Source organism: Lithobates pipiens, unplaced genomic scaffold (assembly GCF_037356315.1).
Source record: "Lithobates pipiens isolate NorthernLeopardFrog02 unplaced genomic scaffold, aLitPip1_a1.2 Scaffold_18, whole genome shotgun sequence".
Lineage (NCBI taxonomy): Eukaryota > Metazoa > Chordata > Amphibia > Anura > Ranidae > Lithobates > Lithobates pipiens.
In genome coordinates, this window is record NW_027507758.1 from 553,431,260 (window position 1) to 553,453,185 (window position 21,926).

Here is a 21,926-nt window from a genome sequence, read left to right on the forward strand (position 1 = left end):
GTGTGCAGTGTCGGCTTCCTGGCGGGATCAGGCAGGTGGGATCCCAAACAATCCTGAGCCCATTCCTAGTAAGGAACATTCTTCCCACTGACCATCACTCTAATGTACTGTGAGCTTTAAATACACAATTATTAGCAAAGGTTCTCTAAAGCCAAAAGGGTGGTGAAAGGCTGCTCTATACTATTTCCATTAAAATCCTCCTCCAACAGCTACATAAAAGGTTATGTAGGGAGGTGAAGGATGGTGTGGAGGAGCTAGGCCAGCAATAAGTAATAGGACACTAGCAGAAAAGAAGAGTGTTAGGGGCTACAAAGAGGGGCTGTACTAAGAAATGGACTCTTCTGGCATAGTCAGATTTTCTAGCAAAGGCACAATGCAAGTGCATTAAAATAAAAAAGTGGTAGTACACTCCCGTATTAAAAAACAAAACAAAACACAAACACACACAGGTGTGTGCACACGCCCCCAGGCAGTTTAAGCTATAATGTGCTAGCACGCTTCACATACTAGCACACTATGAAAGACTTACCTTAAAGCTAACCCCCGCAGCGGTGTGTGGTCACCACTGTCGACCCTTCCATCTTCACTCGGTCTTCCTTCCGGGTTTGCAAAAATGAAGAGACATTCACTGAGCCAACAGGTAAGCTCCATTACAGGTCAAAGACCTTTACCATCTTAGTTTACAGAAATGAAGAAAAACACTGCAAGTGTGCATTTAAAATACATATGCAAGTACAGAGTTTTTCTTCAGCTGGTCATTTAGCCATGTCCAGTTTTGCAAACCCCCCCCCACCCCCCACTCCAACTATGGTGGGCGGCCAGTACTTCCGCAGTGAAGAACACTCAAAGATCTGTGAACCACGACAGCCTAGGCTCACAGGAATGAAGCTGACAGTCTTTTAACCTGGAGCAGCAGCGCCCTCTAGTGATGCTGAAAAGAAAATTTTTCATTCAGAGACACAAAAAGAGCTTTTTACCATTTCCAGCAACCTGATAGAAGACTTCACATTCTACCTGTCCCATGCTCATCATCATCATCATGAGGCTCAAGGGGTTGCAATCATTGGTTCCACCAGTAGAGGGCCCTGCAGATGAATTCTAGGCCTGGCAGACATTCGCAGTAAAACAATCCAGCATAACAATTGGAAAGTAGGATTGTATAGCTGTGTCTAAAAAGCAGATCCAACAAGCCAAAAGCTTTCACAAAAAATACTCACTAAATTTCCCCGATAAACCAGCCAGATGCTACCCAACCAGCTCTAGAAAGAGGAGACCTAGTAACATCAACTAGACACTTTATTTCAGACACCGTTAACATGCAGCGGTGAGTAAATGCTGCCAGTCCCAAGACAATTACTTCTTATTATTAGAATATTGTCAGATGGATCACAGCCAGCCAGGATTTAAAGCCAGACTTATTACATACCTAGCTTATGATCAAAAGCGGAAGACAGTTTATTTAATAAAGGCAAAGTGCAGCAGACAGTAATTCATTGTTAATTCATTCAAGTAAATAAGAATCCAACCAGCCTTCCTGTGCCGCTCTTACATTTGGCACACAGAGCGGCAGCGGCAAATCCGTCTAATCCAGGGATGTCCAAAACACGGCCCTCCAGTTGTTGTGGAACTACACATCCCATGAGGCATTGTAAACCTCTGACATTCACAGACATGACTAGGCATGATGGGAATTTTAGTTCCTGAACAACTGGAGGGCCCTAGTTTGGAGACCCCCAATCTAAGTCCATGTAGTTTTGGCTCCAGTGAGACCAGGCTGGTAGAAGGAACTGCTGCAGAAAAGGAAGTACTGGTAGTAATAGAAAAAACAAACTTTCAGGGCCAAATTCACAATAGTGAGGACAACTTGGATTGTGCTTAGAAATGTGGATATGTGATGGCAGTTTTTATTTGGCTTTAGTAACACTTTAAAGAGGAAGTAAAGGCAAAAAAAAAAAAAAAAAAACACCACACACCCTGTAAGGCAAAGGCATAATGAGCTAGTATGCATAGCATACTAGCTCATTATGAATTAATTACTTACCTGAGAACGAAGCCCCCGAAGCGGTCCTCCGTCTTCATTTCCGCCACTGACATGGATCCCAGAGTGACTTCTGGGTATCGCTGCTCTGCTTCGTCGGAGCAGTAATGACATCACTCCCGCGCATGCGCACGGGAGCTGTCACTCGCGGCATATCGCTGCGATCTGCGGCCTGCGCGCCGCTGTCTACGGGTAAATATCTCCTAAACCGTATAGGTTTAGGAGATATTTCTTGGACCTACAGGTAAGCCTTAATCTAGGCTTACCTGTAGGTCAAAGTTGGTTGTAAGGGTTTACAACCACTTTAAACTGCTTCCTTTTTAAATTAAAATACAGTAGAACAAACTTTGTTTTGTAGTTGTAAAGCTGTGCCTGCCAGCATCTTCTGTCTCTTCATGTGATTAGCCACAGGCTTCTTTATTATTTGCAGTCTTGCATGTGCTCCTGCTGGGGAACTACAGACAGCCATGCTGATGCCTAACATGCCTGATTGTTCTCCATTGTCAGCCCATGGCCATGTCGCTTGCATTGCTGCCCCCCAGCGTTTAAACAGTCATGCAGCAGAGGGTTATTTCTCAGCCTACAACAACTTTACAGACAGTGGTAATGTTCTACTGGCTTTTCCATGCCCACATCCCCAACCTTACAGATGCAGACAGGAAGTGCAGTCTAACATGGGAGTAATCATGCCTGTGGAATACATGTACGTCCTGATTTACAAAAACCAAAGTGTACAATACGGTGCAGCTCTGCACAGAAACCAATCAGCTTCAAACTTCAGCTTGTTCAATTAAAAGTGATTGTAAAGGATTACCTTGTTAAATAACACATTTGTTTAAAATAGAAATGGCAAAACATTTTTGTATAGATCTAAAGAAAAAAGCATTATGAACACCTTTTTTTCCCACATTCCCTCTGTTCTCAGCTGCATAAGAGTTGGGGGAGGAGAAGCAGCATTACACAGATTCCCAGTAAATGGCTGTGCAGTGTAGGGGGTGTGTCAGGACAAGTCTGTCCATTGAAGGAGAGCATGCCAAGTTCCCAGCACAGCTAGAGAACTTAATGCTCTCCTGCTTAGTGTGCTCAGTTTTTAATAGGAAGGCAAGGGGACTGGTAGGGACACCAGGGACTTCATATAAAATTAAGCAATACAGAGAACAGGATACTCTCTCATACAATTACATGGTACAGCAGGCACATATCAGGAATATGAAGTGTTGGGGTAACACACTTTAAGCTTTGACAAAAAAAAAAACAACAACCTGGAAGCAGATTGGTTTAGATTCGAGCTGCATTAGGTTTTGCATTCTACAGTTTTAGTAATTCAACCCCAGCGTTTGTGTTTTACTGTTCCTTTCACACTGCTATCTCTTTGGACTGATTGAAGAGAGAACTGACTCTACGTGGCTTGTTAACTCAAATCAAAAAGGCACTAAAATATGAAATGCAGTCAGTTAAAAAAGTGTGAGAGTCACCCATCAAAAACCTACCTTTTGTATGCATTGGCCTGCATTACTACATGCTATAGATGCTTTCTTAGCAGACCCTGTCATATTGGATAAAGCAATGAGACAATTCTGATTTTCTGCCAATGCAGATTCCAAAAATGTCAAAGTTTAATGGGTTAGTTCAACATTACCAAAAAAAAAAAAAAAAAAAAAAAAAAAACACTGCAGCTCTGACTAAAGATGAATAATCCAAAACAAAAACAGAAGTGGTGAACATCACCTGAGTACCACTCTCCTGAGTTACAGGATTTAAAACAAAGTATTATTGTGGGACCTATCAAAGTTAACAAAAACAAACAATATTGGGTGAAAGATTAACAATTTATTAAATCAAAAAAAAAAAATAAAAAAAAAAAAAACATCATCAATACTACAAACACATTGTATGAGTGTGGCCCATACAATGACAGCTCCACGCTGATCTCCTTCCCCAGCTGACATATAGTCAAAGCTTTTTGTCTGATCTCCTCTCTTGCAGTACACCATACTGATTGAACTTGTGACTGAGGAAGCATTGGCGGCCTTCCAAACATACCAATTGCACATACGCTGCTTTACTGGTTCGTAAATATTCCTGAAGAAGCCGCACAAGGGAAACCTGTCAAAGTATCTTTTTGAAGCTGAAATGAACAACAAATGATCACCACCTGTGCTGCAGTATTTTATTGATGTTGGTCTGCTTTTATATATCGAATTGTTAATTTGTAACCCAATATTGTTTGTCAACTTGGTACCTAAAAAAAGACACAATAATAATTTGTTTTAAAGTTGCATAATGTCCTTGCTATAGGTGTAGGTCATTTGCTTACCTCCCAGAGCCTGGCTAAAAAACTCCCAGAGATGGCATCCCACATCTTGCCTTGTTGGTAGGATGTCACTAAGACACTCGCAGTCATTACTCTCACCACCTATCATCACAGGAAGGAGCTTTCAAATACCTGCACATCTCATCCATCTCAGCATAAAAGTAGGAGGATATTCGTTCACCCTTCTGTATTAGGGCAACAAACAATATAAAACTACAAAATCCCACCCTCCATAACAGATGGGCAGGGTTCTGCAGTCTTCTCTTCTGTACCAGGGCAACAGAAAGAGGTTAGAACCATGGAACCACAGTCTTCTTCTAGTCTTCATAACAGAGGGGCAAGGTTCTGTAGTCCTCACATAATAATTTATAACACTCAACACAGGACGTTACCAGCTCACAAGATTTGAGGCACGATCGACAGGTATTTTGAACTTTGTTAAAACAGGTTTAACTAATGGTTTGCAATGGTATAATTGACAGACCAAAATAAACCAACTAGCAGAACTTTATTGTTGGGGTTTACATAGACTTGAATACTGGACAATGCTTCCACCATATTCCTGTTGGAAAGTTCTATCAGCCAATCAGAAGGATAAAAAAAAAAAAAAAAAAAAAAAAAGTGTCACATACCTTAACAAAATTATCAGGAAAAGCTCCTCGCTTGCCGTTTAATTCTCCTTGCAGCCATCCCTCCTCATCAAGTTTCTTGACGTTCTTGATGATGTCCCCCACATGTATGGACAGCTCATCATCATGTACCGCATCATAGTCATATTCCACAATGTATTCAACTGCTGAAAAAGAAATAAAAGCGGTCATTTTTGGAACAGGACTTTTGGATCAACAAGGCATAAAAAGCAGATTGCTAAAAATGAATCTGTTTGCAGCCTAGAGCATTCACAATGAGTACATGAAATGGGTAAGTCAATCAGCTTGGTGAATTTGTTGCAGAGAACAGCCAATAAACACAATAAATGATGAGCCTAGATACTTCATACCGGCAAAATTACTAGGAGACATAACCTGTAACAGATGTAAACAGAACACACAAACCACCGACAATAAACCTGTCACAGGAGAAACACAGAAGCTGTTATTACCCGTCTCCTCCTGGCAATACTCACTACCTGGCTGTCCTCATGTTCCTCTGGCTTTTACACATTCTATACCATCAACCTGGAACAAATATCTGGAGTCTTTATCGCACTGGTTATATATCTGATCCAGACCAATGACGGAGACAGTACTGAAACCAGACAATTCAGGCAGCAAGACCTTTAAAAAGGAGGCCTACAATTGTAGTCTCATTTACTTCAGCACAGCTTTCCTTCATCGACCTTGAATTAAAGAGGTTAAGCCATGCAACAAACCTTTCAATAATCCCCTCTGCTACGTTAAACAAGGTCCCCAGTGCATTGTTTTTTGAACTGCCACTGTAAACCCCATGTTATAGCACCAATCTGCGCTCACATGACTGGCCGCCTCTCTCAAGCTGACAGCTCCAGGGGGCAGGACTGGGAAGCACCCACATCAGCGGTGGGCGGTCACATGAGCACAACAATCAGCGCCGCTCTGAAAGTAGGTACACAGCGGCATTTAAAAAAATAAATGGGGACATTGTTTAACAGCAGAGGGGATTGTTGAAAGGTTGTTGTGAGAACACCAGCAGCCATGATATACCATGGTCAGTTTACAGTGGGAGGGGAGAACCCGGCAGGATCAGCCAGGTATTTTAGGTTACACGGGGGCAAATTGCACAGCACAAGCACTGTGCTGCATTGTGCTGTAGCTGAAAGAAGAACCTGTGTCTTGAAGCAATCTCTATGTGGCTCCAACAACCCTCTTTCCTGGTTGACCACTACCTCCTGTCCAACAAAGCAGCCAGGGGACTTAAAATGTAAAAGGCAGAGGCACTGATTAGCTAATGAGGAAGAGGGCAACCAATCAATGCCATCCATATTTTGAATCCCTTAGGCCGCATAAATACTTACCTGTAGATTTACTGCTACAGGGTGGCCGCTCTGTGCAGAATCACACACATGTGTTCTGCATTTCCAGATAGGGGTGTAAACACCACAGAGCTATGTTCGGTGACAGGGGATCACATTTTTTAAGCTGGGAATGAAAACTAGATCCCCTGTAAAAGCTGCACACAGTATATACAAACACTTATTAGGCATACATTTAACCCCTTGATCGCCCCAGATGTTAACTCCTTATCCAGTGTCATTAGTACAGTGACAGTGTATATTTGTTTAAAACTGTATTTTATTAGCACCGATCACAAATAACGTCACTCGCTGTTGATGTCAGTGGCAGTTGGTTGCCCCCCCAGCGTTGGTGTCAGATTGCTCAGTCCTGTTATAAGTCACTGATCGCTGCATATTATATATTTCAGTATATCTCTATAGCACGCTCTAGTGTGTGCTAGTTGGTACTGTAGGAAAATTCAGTTTGGTTTAGGGCTAAGCCGTAGCTGTGAATCTGGGTCAGGGTTCAGTGAGTCAGGGCTGGGTCATTCATCCTGACAGCTGTACAGGTGCCTGGGCCATGGCAGCAAGGTGGAAGATGGAGATATAGTGCTGTGGAGACAGTCGTGGCCCTCTGGGTTACCCTCTAGTATGGGGGGGGGGGGTGTGACCTTGGGCTCAGGAACAAGAAGGATCCTGCCACAGAGTAAGCCAGTTCTCCCTGAACACAGCATTGTGCAAGTTTTTATCTCTTCCCTGGGAAATCTCCTGCAGCGTCAGCCGGGTGGACTGGTGACAGAGTCAGTCTAGAGGACTGCTGTGAGACGTTAGCCTGCAGAACTAGGGAAGGGGGCAGCTGCATCCAGGTGGGTTGGTAGTGCATGAAGAGGTGGTGCTGGCACCAACAGCCACAGAAGGGAGATTGCAAGCTGATCACTGGGTTCTACTACACAAGGGGCTACGTGTCCCTGCCTGCAAAGGGTTATTGCTAAATCGGACTCTGCCTGTCAGATCCATTTAAGGGATTCAGCTGGAGTCTACAGGCAAGTTAAGTGCAGGGTAAGTGTCAAGGGCACTGTATATAGACAGTGTATAGGAGGATGTCCCCGAAGATGCCAAGGTGTTGCTTTATTCAAGTGGGCATCCAATAATTTCCCCATCCCAAGTAACCCTCAAAACACAAAATCCCAGACTGTTCTTTGTCTCTGAAGTGTCGGTGAAAATTTGGTGTGCCTGGCTATGCAGGGTGGGGGAATCTCAGTTCAACTGTGGGGTGCGCTACATATTCCATAATGCTTTCACACAAACCTATGTACACTTACTGAGATTTTTTTTTTTTTTTTAACCAAAGACATGTAGCAGAATAAATTTTGGGCAAAATAAATTTTATTGGATTTTATAGCAGAAAGAAAAAAAAAAAAAAAAAAAAAGTATATTTTTGTTTATAGAATAAAAACTAAAAAAACCCAGAGGTGATCAAAAACCACTAAAAATAAAAGTGCCATTTATGTCTACAAAATTATATAAATTATATTTGGGTATGCCGTTGACCTGGTCATAAAAGGGATAAAACCTTTGGGAGCTGAAGAGGTTTCATGCTGTGGCTCATCATACAGGGAAATGATTGGGTCACAGGTTTCAGTTTTGGATGAAAGCCATCCAGCACTGGGTCCCGTATCCTCTGGGGAGGTGGGGAGGCAGGGCACATTCCCTGCATGGCCAAAGTCATAACACTGCTATGACAAGGGGGCCTAGAGTAGCAAGAAAGTGCCAGGGTCTTGCAGGTATGGGAAGGAAGAGGGGCTGGACGTACTCAAAGATCGCCATGCAATCTTACCTGGAGGTACCTGTCAAAATTAGCGCGAATAAGAGGAGCTTCACCTTTCGGGTGGAGCTCCACTTTAAGATTAAACGGTTGTCTGCGAGCTGGTGGTAAGTAGGCTTGGGTTTTTCCTGGGTATTTCCCAGGCCTTGTTGTTTTCTGCTTTAAGATTAAAGACAGGCATAGAGGAGATTCAATCCATCTATGGGTAGAGCTATCAGTGTTCACCTGGCAGGGACAGCTCCTTTGTAACACCCCCCACCCCTGCCGAAAGAACTAACTATAATATAAATATAAATATATAAATATATATATATATATAAATATATAAATATATAAATATATAAATATATATATATATATATATATATATATATATATATATATATATATATATATATATATATATATATATATATATATATATATATATATATATATATATATATATATATATATATATATATAAAAATGGCTTGCCTTAGACCGCCAGGCGACACCCACCCCCAAAAATCTTCTTGCATTGTGGGAAAGAACAAAAGATATAAAAAAGGGTTTCAAGTCTTTGTGCGTTTACTTAACACAAATTTTTGTGAACCCTGGTTTGAAGCCTAGTACACAGGATCAGAAACGTGAATGAAAAATAAAGCTTTCTAAGCAATTGTACGATAATCTGATCGTTGGTACACAGCTTTCGAGAACTGATCATGACAGCTCATCAAACACAGAATTCAGTCGTTTGAGAGTTTTTGGAAGTTGAGTAATCTCTTAATGTTCAAAATGAGACTAGCATGCAAAGAAAAGAAAAACATAATTAGTCCAATAACCTACCTATTCCTGTGTTAGAGGCATTAGTCTGGGGACAATGTCACTGATTCTCCCATTGGTGGGCCAATTCAAGACTTCAGAAGTTGAAATAAACCCCCGAGAACACAATAGCTCCATGGGAGGGAGAAACACGGTCAGTGTTGATGGGGGGAGTCTAGCGATTTCCTTTTAATAATGACATCATCTATGGCCTGCCTAAGATGGTTTCAGTTTACGCAGACAATTTTTCCTGCAGCAACAGCCAAAAAGTTGGAAATTGCCCTACATGAGCCAATTTTGAACAAGGCCTTTGAACTGAGCAGCAAAAGCTGGGGATTTAATATATCTAAAGCCTCAACTAACACTACCGTCATAAATAACAAACAAACTAGCATTTAGATGGTGCATGGTATCCCTAAAAAAGTGCTAAATGTATCCTAGAGATCTTGTCAAAATGTTTTTTTGTAAGGATGCTCAGTTGGAGGGCACAATTGTTGGTATATGGTATTTGTGCCCTAAATTATTTTTTTTACTAGGGTACTATTATTACAGGTACCATCAATGTATGCAGTGCTTTACATATACAGTAAAATGTACATTCACATCAGTCCCTGGCCCCAAGGAGCTTACAATCTAAGGTCCCTAGCTCACTTTCATAAATACACTAGGGACAATTTTTCAACCAGCATGTCTTTGGAGTGTGGGGGGAAACCAATGCAGGCACAGTGAGAACATGCAAACTCGCGTGCTGTGGTTGGGATTCGAACCGACTAACCCAGTGCCAGGTGGAAGTGCTAATCACTTGGCCACCATGCTACCCTACTAGGGTTTATGTTCTTATCTACACTGTAACCCTGCTTAAAAAAAATAAAAGGCTTTCTGGGGGTCACGTCTCCTAATATTCATAGGGGATCAGATACATTAGTATTGTAAATGTTTCTAGCTGCTAGAATCGCTGTAGCCGGGACATAGCAAAGTAAGTAAAGCCCTTGGACTTAGTCTACAAACATATTGATCGTAGTTAATAGGTAGATTGCCTAGAATTTTGACAAACTCAGACCAAATCTGAAGCCGCTTGGGATTCTCTATACATCTCACCCTCATATCCCCCGCAATCTTAGTATTGGGCCCTTTTGCTTCCCATTTAACCCCCCCCCCCCCTTTCTCTTACTCACAGATCGTTAAAGTATACAATATGATCACATAACATTTATCGCTTAAGCTGGCAACATGCTATACAATTTTCTTTAGATTTTTTCCTTTAGATTTACTAAAACCATATAATGCAAGGTTAAACATAGAGCTGAAACAACGAGTCGATTAATCGACAACTAATCGATGAAATTAATCGATTACCATTTTCATAATCGATTAATCGGGCAGTTACATAATGGGGTTAAAAAATAAAAAAAAAAAAAAAAAAACACTAAAATGAGCCCTTTATAGTACAAAAATATAATCACTACTGTAAAAAAATGTTTTACTGTAGAACAGTGAAAGTAATAAACTCCTTCCAGTAGTGATCATTTGCTTTTTTGTACTATAAAAGGGCTAATTTTAGTCTTTAACACCATTTTGTTACTAAGCGCCTTAGACCTGGTTCACATCTATATATGTTTATTGGTGCTTTTTGTAGAAACACACTACAGTTCATTTACATTTTCCTATGGGACACGTTCATATAAGTGCTTTTTTCAGCCGCTGCATATTTGGAAAGGGTCGGGGACTTTTTAACGCAAAACTGCTTTTTTGGTTCAATATACTTCAATGGAGAAGCTGCAGAAAAGAATGCAATGCGTTTTTGCAGCAATTTGTGTTTTTTAATCGGCCCAAAAAAAAAAATGCAAAAATGCAAATTGCAGTAAACTCACGTGCGCAAAAATCAAAAAGCACTGCAGAAACAGATCAAAAGCAAAAACTGCATAGGTGTGTACCGAGCCTTATGCTGGCCACGCGGATCAATTTTCTGTTGAGAATATTCAGATGAAAAATCTTTGTACATTCACTGAAAATTTTTTAGTATTTCCAAATTGTCCCGTCACTGTGGTTGAAAATGAACGTCAATTTGACCGACTTTTTTTTTTTTTTTTTTTTTTTTTTTTTTTTAAGGTTATTAACCGATTAATCGAAACAATAAAATCGGCCAACTATTCGATTATGAAAATAATAAATAGTTGCAGCCCTAGTTAACGTTTTCAATTTGTATGCAATCAGCAGGCCCTTGCACTACATAGTTGAAGGTAAATCTATAGGAAATTGAACAAAATTTCTATGTGTATCCAGCTTTACACTTTGTACACAGAGACTAAGACAAGGGTCTCATTACCCCTCAGTCACTTTTCTGAAACAGAACATGAATGGCTCTTTTGTAGGTGCATTCCGAATATTGTAAACTTTAATAAGAATAGTGCATCCGGAAAGTATTCACATATTCACTTTTTCCCCAAAACTCTACAAAACACCACCACATAAATGACAACGTAAAAAAAGAAGTGCGTTTGAAATCTTTGCAAATTTAAAAAAAAAAAAAAAATCACACATACAGAAGTCTTTGCTCGGTACTTTGTTGAAGCATCTTTGGCACCAATTACAGCCTCAAGTTTTTTTGTTTTTTAGTATGATGCTACAAGCGTGGCACACCTATTTTTGGGCAGTTTTCCCATTTTTCTTTGCAGGACCTCTTAAAGCGGGAGTCCACGTTTTTTTTTTTTGTTTTTTGTTTTTTAAAAGCCAGCAGCTACAAATACTGCAGCTGCTGACTTTTAAAATAGTGACACTTACCTGTCCAGCGCGCCCGCGATGTCGGCACTCGAAGCCGACCTCTCGATGGTCTCTCGGGTGCTGCCGCCGCCATCTTGGGTATGGGAATCAGGAAGTGGAGCCTTTCGGCTTCATTTCCCGGTTCCCTACTGCGCATGCGCGAGTCGCGCTGCACAATGAGAATGGACCCGCTGCCTCTGGGATCTGTGTGTTTCCCAGCAGGCAGCGGGGGACTTTCAGAAAGGGGCGTAATCTACGCCCCTTTCCGCAGAGAGCTATCTGCAGATACCTGTACTGTACAGGTACCTGCACCCCCCTCCCCCCTGAAAGGTGCCAATTGTGGCGCCGGAGGGGGGGGGATTCCAATGAGCAGAAGGTCCACTTTAGGGTGGACCTCCGCTTTAAGCTCCATCAGGTTGGATGGGGAGTGTTGGTGCAAAGCCATTTTCAGATCTCTCCAGAGATGTTTAATTGGGTTCAAGTCTGGGCCACTCAAGGATATTCACTGAGTTGCCCCAAACTCACTCCTTTGTTATCTTGGGTGTGTGCTTAGGGTAGTTGTCCTGTTAGAAGATGACTTTTCACCCCAGTCTGAGGTCCAGAGCACTCTGCAGTAGGTTTTCTTCAAGAATGTGTCTGCACATTGCTGCATTCATCTTTCCCTCGATCCTGGCTAGTCTCCCAGTTCCTCCAGACATAAAGCTAGACTTTCAGGCCAAAGAGTCCAATCTTTGTTTCATCAGACCAGAAAATTTTGTTTATCGTGGTCGGGAGTCTTTCAGGTGCCTTTTGCCAAATGCCAGGCGGGCTTGTCATGTGCCCTTTACTGAGGAGTGGCTTCTGTCTGGCCACTTTACCATACAGGCCTGATTGGTGGAGTGCTGCAGAAATGGTTGTTCTTCTGGAAGGTTCTCCTCTCTCCCCAGAGAAACGCTGGAGCTCTGTCAGAGTGACCATTGGGTTTTTGATCACCTCACCTCCCTTCTCCCTTGATCGCTCAGTTTGACTGGGCGACCCGCTCTATGAAGAGTCCTGGTAGTTCCAAACTTCTTCTATTTACAGATGGAGGTCATTGTGCTCATTTGGACATTAAATGCTGCAGAAATTGTTTTGAACCCTCCCCAGATCTTTGCCCAAATACAATCCTGTCTTGGAGATCTACAGACAAATCCTTGAACTTCATGGCTTGGTCTGTGCTCTGACATGCACGGTTAACTGTGAGAACTTATATAGACAGGTGTGTGCCTTTCCAAATCATATCCAATCAACCGAATCTACCATAGGCGAACTCCAATCAAGTTGTAGAAAAATCTCAAGGATGATAATTTGAAACAAGATGCACCTGAGCTCAATTTTGGAGTGTCATGGCAAAAGCTGTGAATACTTATATACATGGGATTTTTGTGAGTTTTAGAGTTTTAATAAATTTGCAAAGAATTCAAACTTCTTTCACGTTGTCATTATGGGGTATTGTTTGTAGAAATTTTGAGGAAAAAACATTGAATAAGGCTGTAACATAACAAAATGTGGAAAAAGTGAAGCACTGGATACTTTCTGGATGCATTGTATATCAAAAGAAAACCCCACAGGTTAGGCACCAGTTGTCATTTTTATAGGAGCATAGGCTACCTGGCTCCTGGGTTTTGTCCAGTCCTACTTTGGTTGCAGCAAAGCATTGTTACAGTGAAGAAGTGTGCAGTAGAAGGAGAGCTTCCTCAACTCATAGCAAGGAGCTCTTCAGAATTAGGATCAGGAGACAGTAACCCAAAGTAGATCAATTAAGTCTTTCCACAAGCTAGAGGATATGATTTATCTAGAGTTCGCTTGTGCAAAAATGAACATTTTTCTGCCTAAACTCGATTTTCCACTACCACCACTACTTATTATGACTACACTGAATATCAAATACAGTCATTGATGCATGTCTATGTTTACAGTATCTCCTGTAACAGATTATACCATTCTCTCTCTATAAAACATTAACATACTGTATATTTAACTATAAATCACAGATGTTTTGAATGGAATCACCCCTTAACAGTTAAAAATGAAAGTAGCACTTTCGATGACTTGGCTGCATCAGCAGAAATGTAAAAAAACAAGAAGCCAACAATAATGTATTTGATTTTGTAACACAAGTGACCCCAAGCACTACCATCACTGAGCTTTCAGTTTGTTGAGATGTTCCTGTTTTAAAGGCCCGTCACTCCAGAAAGTGGTGAAGGAAACACGTGTTCCTTGCAAGTTTTCCAAACTGCATTCAAAACGCAGGTTACAAACACAGCGCAATTGTGGGCACTGGATCACATGGTAGAGTAGGACCAGGCGATTCATTTGCTGTGTGGTTTGTTTTTTTTAAGTTGCGCATTCACTACTTTTGGTGTGGTCTGACGAGATCTCAATCCATTTAAATGAATGGGCTGATAGATATCACACTGCACCCGGATCGCATGTAATTACACAGGAATGTGCCATGTTTCTGAGATTCATGGTGTGAACCGGTGTTCTGTCAAACTGCCCAGCCATCGGATAGTGTCCGCCCCGCATCGCCTGCACAGTACGGAGGAGGAGGAGACTCCGAAAGTCTCCGAAGAACGGGTCCAGCTTGAAGTCCCACCATCCAAGTGGACATACGGTAGCACATAGTAACAGGGCCCCTCGCGGGCTTGCTTCGCTCGCCACGCTTCGGGTACGGCCTCGCTCAGCTATTTTTCATTCTAACTTGGATGATGGGGCTTGAACCTGGACTCACAGCGCAGGCGCCGTTCATCTTTGGAGACCTTCGGTGTCTCCTTTTCCTCAGTACTGCGCAAGCGCAGTACAGGGCAGACACTATCCAATGGGGGACAATATTTGACAGATCACTGGCCATGCACCCCCCCCCCCCCAGATTGCAGGCAAAAAGGAATTTTATAAATATATATATATAAATAAAACACAGAGTGCCTTGCAAAAGTATTCACCCCCCCTTGACATTTTTCGTGTTTGTTCCCTCACAACCTGGAATTAACATGGATTGTTTGAGGATTTGCATCATTTTAATTTACAGAACATGCCCACAACTTCGCTTCACAATAATAATAAAAAAAAAAAAAAAAAAGAGTGCATAACTATTCACCCCCGTAATGTCAATACTTTGTAGAGCCACCTTTTGTGGCTATCACAGCTCCAAATCGCTTTGGATAAGTCTCTTTGAGCTTGCCACATCTTACCACTGGGATTTTTGCCCATTCCTCCTTGCAAAACTGCTCCAGCTACTTCAAGTTGGATGGTTTGCGCTTGTGAACAGCAATCCAAGTCTGACCACAGACTTTCTATTGGATTGAGATCTGGGCTTTGACTAGGCCATTCCAACACATTTACATGTTTCCCCTTAAACCACTCAAGTGTTGCTTTAGCAATGTGTTTGGGGTCATTGTCCTGCTGAAAGGTGAACCTCCGTCCTAGCCACAAATCACAGAGTGGTACAGGTTTTGCTCAAGAACATCCCTGTATTTAGCACCATCCATCTTTCCCTCAACTCTGACCAGTTTCCCAGTCCTGACTGCTGAAAAACATCCCCACAACATGATACTGCAACCACCATGTTTCACTGTGAAGATGGTGTTCTTTGGGTGATGTGATGTGTTGGGCTTGCGCCAGACATAGCGTTTTCTTTGATGGCTAAAAAGTAAAATTTTAGTCTCATCAGACCAGAACACCTTCCTCCATACATTTTGAGAGTCTCCCACATGCCTTTTCGCAAACTCAAAACGTGGCGTTTTGCTTTTTTTGCTGAAAGTAATGTCTTTCTTCTGACCACTCTACAATAAAGCCCAACTCTATGGAGCGTACGGCTTATTGTCGTCCTATGTACAGATACTCCAGTCTCTGCTGTGGAACTCTGCAGCTCCTCCAGGGTTACCTTAGGTCTCTGTGCTGCCCCTCTGATTAATGCCCTCCTTGCCCGGTCTGTGAGTTTTGTTGTGCGGCCGTCTCTTGGCAGGTTTGCTGTTGTGCCATGTTCTTTCCATTGGGTTATGATAGATTTGATGGTGCTCCAAAGGCTCATCAGATTTTTTTTTTTTTTATAACCTAACTGTGACTTGTACTTAACAACATTGTCCCTTACTTGTTTGGAGAGTTCCTTGGTCTTCATGGCAGTGTTTGGTTTGGTAGTGGTACCTCTTGCTTAGGTGTTGCAGTCTCTGGGGACTTTCAAAAAGGTGTGTATATGTAATGATCTATTCACTAATTCTGTCACATCTGAAGGTAATTGGTTGCACCAGAGCTTTTTATGGGCTTCATAACAAAGGGGGTGAATATATACCAACATGCCATTTTTTTTTTATTTCTGAAAAATAGTTTTATGTATATATTTTTCTCATTTTACTTACCCAACTTAGACTATTGTGTTCTGATCCATCACATAGAATTCAGATTTTAAAAATATTGAACTAAAGGTTGTAATGTAACAAAATAGGTAAAAGCCAAGGGGGGTGAATACTTTTGCAAGGCACTGTATGTATGTATATATACTATTTATATATATTTTTTATGATATAGTGGGGTTTTGTATATTATATATTTATTATTATACAGGTTTTTTATAGCGCCGACAGTTTACGCAGCGCTTTACAACATTAGGGTAGACATTAAAATACAATTCAAGACAGGGGGAATCAGAGGGCCCTGCTCGTTAGAGCTTACAATCTATATAATATCGGATGTGATTATTATCCACAATCTAGCCAAGCTTCAATAGCTTCAGCGGCATTGCAGTAACCAATTCCTTCTTCAGTCAAAGTGAGCCACCAAGCAGGCTGCTTCAGCTGTGGTGTCTCTTTAGGCAAACTACAGTGCTCTGGGAATCCTTTAGCATGTGTTAAGGGCTTGTTTACACAAGTGCTGTGCTATGTTCATAGTGGATTGTTTCTCAGTGAGTGTGACAGGCAGTGAGAAGTTAACCACTAAAAGCCTGCACCATCAAGCTCCCACATGGAACTACAAATGTACATGCAGCACAAGAGAACTAAAGCTACTTCTCTCCAGCAGTGATGGACAGCGGCTCTGCAGCCTTGTTGTGTATGCACATAGAGATTGGAGATTATCAGAACTGAGAAGTTTGAGATTTTTTTTTTTTTTTTTTTTTTTTACAGAAACGTAAAAATAGATGACTGTGGGTCTGCATGCACCCAGTCCGCACAGACACAGCTCAGCAAGTTTCAGTTCCAACAAGCCTTTCACAGATTTCATCACCAGGCTACACAAAGTCGTACCCTCAAATTACATCACAAAATTTTAAAAAGAAAATGTTACAATAAGGCAGATCTAGACCCTCGGCACGGTGTATCAGTTTACTGAATATCAGTAGATAGCTGATTTTATATACCCTTAAAGCGGGAGTAAACCCGCTGATATGTTTTTTTTTTTTTCTACCTGCAAAGGAAAAGGCATAATGAGCTAGTATGCACTGCATACTAGCTCATTATGAAATACTTACCTTAGAACGAGGCCCCGACATCTGTTCCGATCCACGCCGAGGGAGCTGACATGCTCCCTCAGCGTTTTACAGGTATCGCGGCTCCGGCGCTGTGAGTGGCCGGAGCAGCGATATCGTCACTCCCGCGCATGTGCACGGGAGATTGCTTCCCGGCAGCGTCCGTAGTCTGCCGGGCTTTCAGCCAGGAATCCCCTGTGCGCATGCGCCGCTGCAGTCAGCGGCGCATACCAAGGGGAATATCTCCTAAACCGTACAGGTTTAGGAGATTTTTTTTTACCTACAGGTAAGCCTTATTATAGGCTTTCCTGTAGGTAAAAGTCCCCAAAAGGGCTATACAACCACTTTAAGTGCCTTACATGCCAATAATGTGATTTTTTTCTTTGTATTTTATATCGTGAAAAACTAAGACCCCTTTCACACTGGAGGCGTTTTTCAGGTGCTTTAGCACTAAAACCAGCGCCTGAAAAAAGCCTCATCTGCAATCCCAGTGTGAAAGCCCGAGAGCTTACACTGGGGCGCTGCGCTGGCAGGACATCAAAAAAAAAAAGTCCTGCAAGCAGCTTCTTTGAGGCACTTTAGGAGAGGTGTATACCGCACTCCTAAAGAACCCTTTATTCGGCCACTAGTGGGGGTTAAAAGCGCCCCGCTAGCATCCAAAAACGACGGTAAAGTGACGCTTTACTGCCGACACCCCCGAGAAAGAAAGAAAGAAAGAAAGAATAAATCGAAGGTCTTCTCAAAGGTGCTCTTTGATCTTTAATTGTAATACTTGGTTGGAAAAAAAAAAAAAAAAAAAAAAAAAAAAAAAAGGACCTGCTCAAGCTATTCCTATTAAGGAGTGACAACTGTCTCCTGCACAGTCACTCTGTGACATGACCCCTGTTAGGAGACTAAAAGTGGCTGTGTTGACACCCATTGTTTAGGTATAATCTACTGTGGTCACCTTTACAAGGCTGGTCTGTCCAGAACAGGGGGAAGGAGGGGGGGTAGATAAACTAAAAACTAAAGCAAGTATTTTAATGGAAAAAATGATTTGTGATACACAGTACTTTATAAAATTACATGACATCCAGTAGTTTATTATAGATATGCTTTAACTGGGCCTGACATCAGATATACCTTAGGTAATGTTACATGCATATATGCAAGCGTAACACTACCAGGTATTAATTACCTTTAAGAGATGACATACTCCTGACCACGCTTTCATGTTTTTCTCTCCAGGAGGATTGAGCCATCTTTGTTTAGGCATTATTCTGGGTCAGCTTCTACTCCACGGGCAGATGCCAACTATGACTCGGGCAGGTTTCCCAATATTTGACACAGATCAACCCTTGCTATAGCCTTTCATTTTCTGACATGCTACAAAGTTACAGTGTTGCAGCATGATCGCTGGGGAGAAGGAAGGAAACGCACCCTCCTGCCTGCAACCAACTGATTACATAATTTTAGCCTGTGCACATTCACTGGACTGGAACCTAAGGATTGGTTTCAATGATAAAAGATGGAGAGTTTCAGAAACATTATTTATAGAAAACATGTAAAGTTACAAAAAACGTTCAGTATAACCACTTAACAACTGCCTCCTGTAGATTTAGGCCTCTTTCACACTGACGTCCTGTTCAGGCCCGCCTGTCAGTTTTTCAGGCGGACCTGAACGGGTGCTCCATAGAGCTCTATGGAGCGTCGGATGTCAGCGGTAACATGTCCGCTGACATCCGACCCGCTCCGATCCGAAAAAGTGTAACAGAGGAAAAAGCTATTTTTCCATCCGTCTGCGGATCGGATCGGGTGACGACGGGCGCTGCGGTCCGTCGTCATCCGATCTCCCATAGGGGAGAGCGGCGCTGTGACAGGTCCGTCCCTGCGCAGTGTGCAGATATGGATCTGTCATCTCCCTGCTCAGCGGGGATCGGCGGAGTGATCCCGGCTGAGCAAACGGATATCCACGGGGCGGATCAGAACTGATCCGCCCCGTGTGAAAGGACCCTTACTGCCACAGGACAGCCACTGTGTGCAGAATCATGTACATTTACATGCGAGTCTGCATTTCTGGATAGGGGTGTACGCGGTCCCATTGGCCCCACTATGCTGCGATTTTCCACAGCATGTGCCAATCACCGGGTCCCAGCCAACGATTGTCTGCTGGCACTAGAGCTGCACGATTCTGGCTAAAAGGACAATAGCGATTTTTTTTTCTTAGAAGATAGATCACTATTCTCGCGGTGTAACATCATCTTTCTCATTAAAACAAAATCGGGCTAACTTTACTGTTTTTTTTTTTTTTTTTTTATTCATTGAAGTGTTTTTTTCCCCTTTAAAGACCGCTGGGCAAATACAGCAGGACATAAAATATTGCAGCAATTGACATTTTATTCCCTAGGGTCTCTGCTAATATATATATATTTATTTGGGGGTTTCAAGTAATTTTCTAGCAAAAAAATATTGATTTTAACAAGTGTCAGAAAAAGATTTAGAAGCGGTTAAACTTCCTGCATTTACAGGTTGTTTAACCACTTCCCGACCAGCGCACGCCGATGTACTTCGGCAGAATGGCATGGACAGGCAAATGAGCGTACCTGTTTGTCCCTTTAAATTTGGCACCGTGCCATCACGTGCGCGACGTCGCACGCCGGTCGGGACCTCCGTGGGTTGGATTGTGGGTCCCGCGGACTCCATTGCCACGGGGATACCCGCGATCGTCTCACAGGGAGGAAGAACGGGGAGATGCTAATGTCAACAGGCATCTCCACGTTCTGCCTAGTGACAAAAATATGTACAAGAACGTTTTTTTTTTTTCTATATTTTTGGGGGATAGTTATAGCAAAATGTAAAAAATAAATATATTTTTTTCAAAAAAAATTGTCGCTTTTTCTGTTTATAGTGCAAAAAATAAAAATGGCCAGGGGTGATCAAATACCACCAAAAGAAAGCTCTACTTGTGTGTAAAAAAAAAAAAAAAAAAAAAAAAAAAAAGACGACATCACTTTTGTTTGGGAGCCACGTCACACGACCACGCAATTGTCAGTTAAAGCGATGCAGTGCCAAATCACAAAAAGTGGTCTGGTCTTTGGCCAGCAAAATGGCCTGGGGCTTAAGTGGTTAAAAATTTGTCAGACTGCCTGGATTTTTTTCTTTACATACAGAAGTTTCACTTTTATCTAAGAAGGAAGTTAGTTTTAAAAACTTGACAGCTGAGTGAGCAGAGAAGTCTCTCCACTTGTTATATGAAAGAATCGGCAATAGAGATAGTCAGAGGGGTTGAATCAAGATCATGATTTTTTATTTTTTTTAACAATTGTGCAGCTCTAGCTGGCACCCATAGTTTGTAGATGCTAAAAAAATTTAGATTTGATTTTTGAAATTTTCAAAAATGTGTGGTCTTTTTTTTCGGTTATACCTTATTGCATTTACCCAGTCTGCCAGGATATGTTAGTAAGGGGCTGTCCAGGTTCCCAGCATATGTTTACTTTTAGCCCGCTCTGTTTGTGGGGAAAAAAAGGACGTCAATTTTTGTTTGGGAGCCACGTCGCAAGTACCGCGCTGCATGACCATGCAATTGTCAATTAACCACTTACAGACCGGACCACTTTTTGCGATTCAGCACTGCGTCGCTTTAACTGACAATTGCGGTCGTGCGACGTGGCTCCCAAACAAAAATTGACGTCCTTTTTTTCCAACAAACAGAGCGGGCTAAAAGTAAACATATGCTGGGAACCTGGACAGCCCCTTACTAACATATCCTGGCAGACTGGGTAAATGCAATAAGGTTGGGCAGTGAAATTCCTCTACCACTCAGCCTTGGCAGCTTTGACATTGTAAAGATGTAATATTCTGGAAACCACAGATTTGGAATGACAAACTTCTCTTGCTATGGCTCACCATTGTGCAAAGTCAAGGAAAACTGAAAAGTTAGGCTGCCAGTTAACCACCTCGCGCCCGCCCTATAGCCGAATGACGGCCGTAGAGCAGGCGCGTTCGTCCGGGTGGTCGTCCCTGGACGTCCTGTTTACTTCCGCAATGCGCGCCGCCGCGCATCGCGGAAGTTCTGTGTTCGCCGTGTCCCCCGGGGACAGGCAAACACAGATCGCTGTAAATGGCCAATCACAGCGGCCGTTTACAGCGTGATCGGCGTGTCCAATGGGAGATGATCTCATATGTAAACATATGAGATCATCTCTCAGCGCCGCTCTCCCTCCTCACACAGACAGTGTGAGAGAGGAGAGATGAACGGCTGCAGCGGCAGCCGTTCTGCCTCGAGTAAAATAAAAATAAAAAAGTGCCAACCTCCCCCAGCAGTGCCATCCACCCTAGTGCCACCTGCCGTCAGTGCCACCTGCCGTCAGTGCCACCTGCCGTCAGTGCCATTTGTCCCCAGTGCCATCTGTCATCAGTGCCACGTATAAGTGCCATTTGTCATCAGTGCCACGTATAAGTGCCATTTGTCATCAGTGCCACCTGTCAGTCACGTGCCATCTGTTGTCAGTGTCACGTGTCATCGGTGCCATGTATTAGTGCCATCTGTCATCGGTCATCGGTGGCACGTATTAGTGCAATGTATTAGTGCCATCTGTCATCAATGCCACGTGTCATCATTGCCACGTATCAGTGCCATCAGTCATCAGTGTCACGTGTCATTGTCCTGGTGCTTCAAAAGTGTAATAAATAGTCAACAAGTTAGATGTGTCATTTATGTTCCTAGAACACATGATGGCGCTACCTGCATGTTGG

General features: G+C 42.5%; 1 protein-coding gene across 4 annotated transcripts in view; it reads right to left on the reverse strand.

Moving 5' to 3' along the window:
- Positions 1 to 21,926, reverse strand: part of CD2AP (CD2 associated protein) — a 192,051-nt gene that overhangs the window by 119,120 nt on the left and 51,005 nt on the right. For 3 of the 4 annotated variants that reach the window (XM_077488906.1, XM_077488905.1, XM_077488903.1), the window contains exon 2: positions 4,985 to 5,148. In XM_077488906.1, coding sequence (XP_077345032.1) covers positions 4,985 to 5,148 — 164 coding nt within the window. The remainder of the gene's footprint in view (positions 1 to 4,984; positions 5,149 to 21,926) is intronic. The other variant, XM_077488904.1, reaches the window with a different exon arrangement.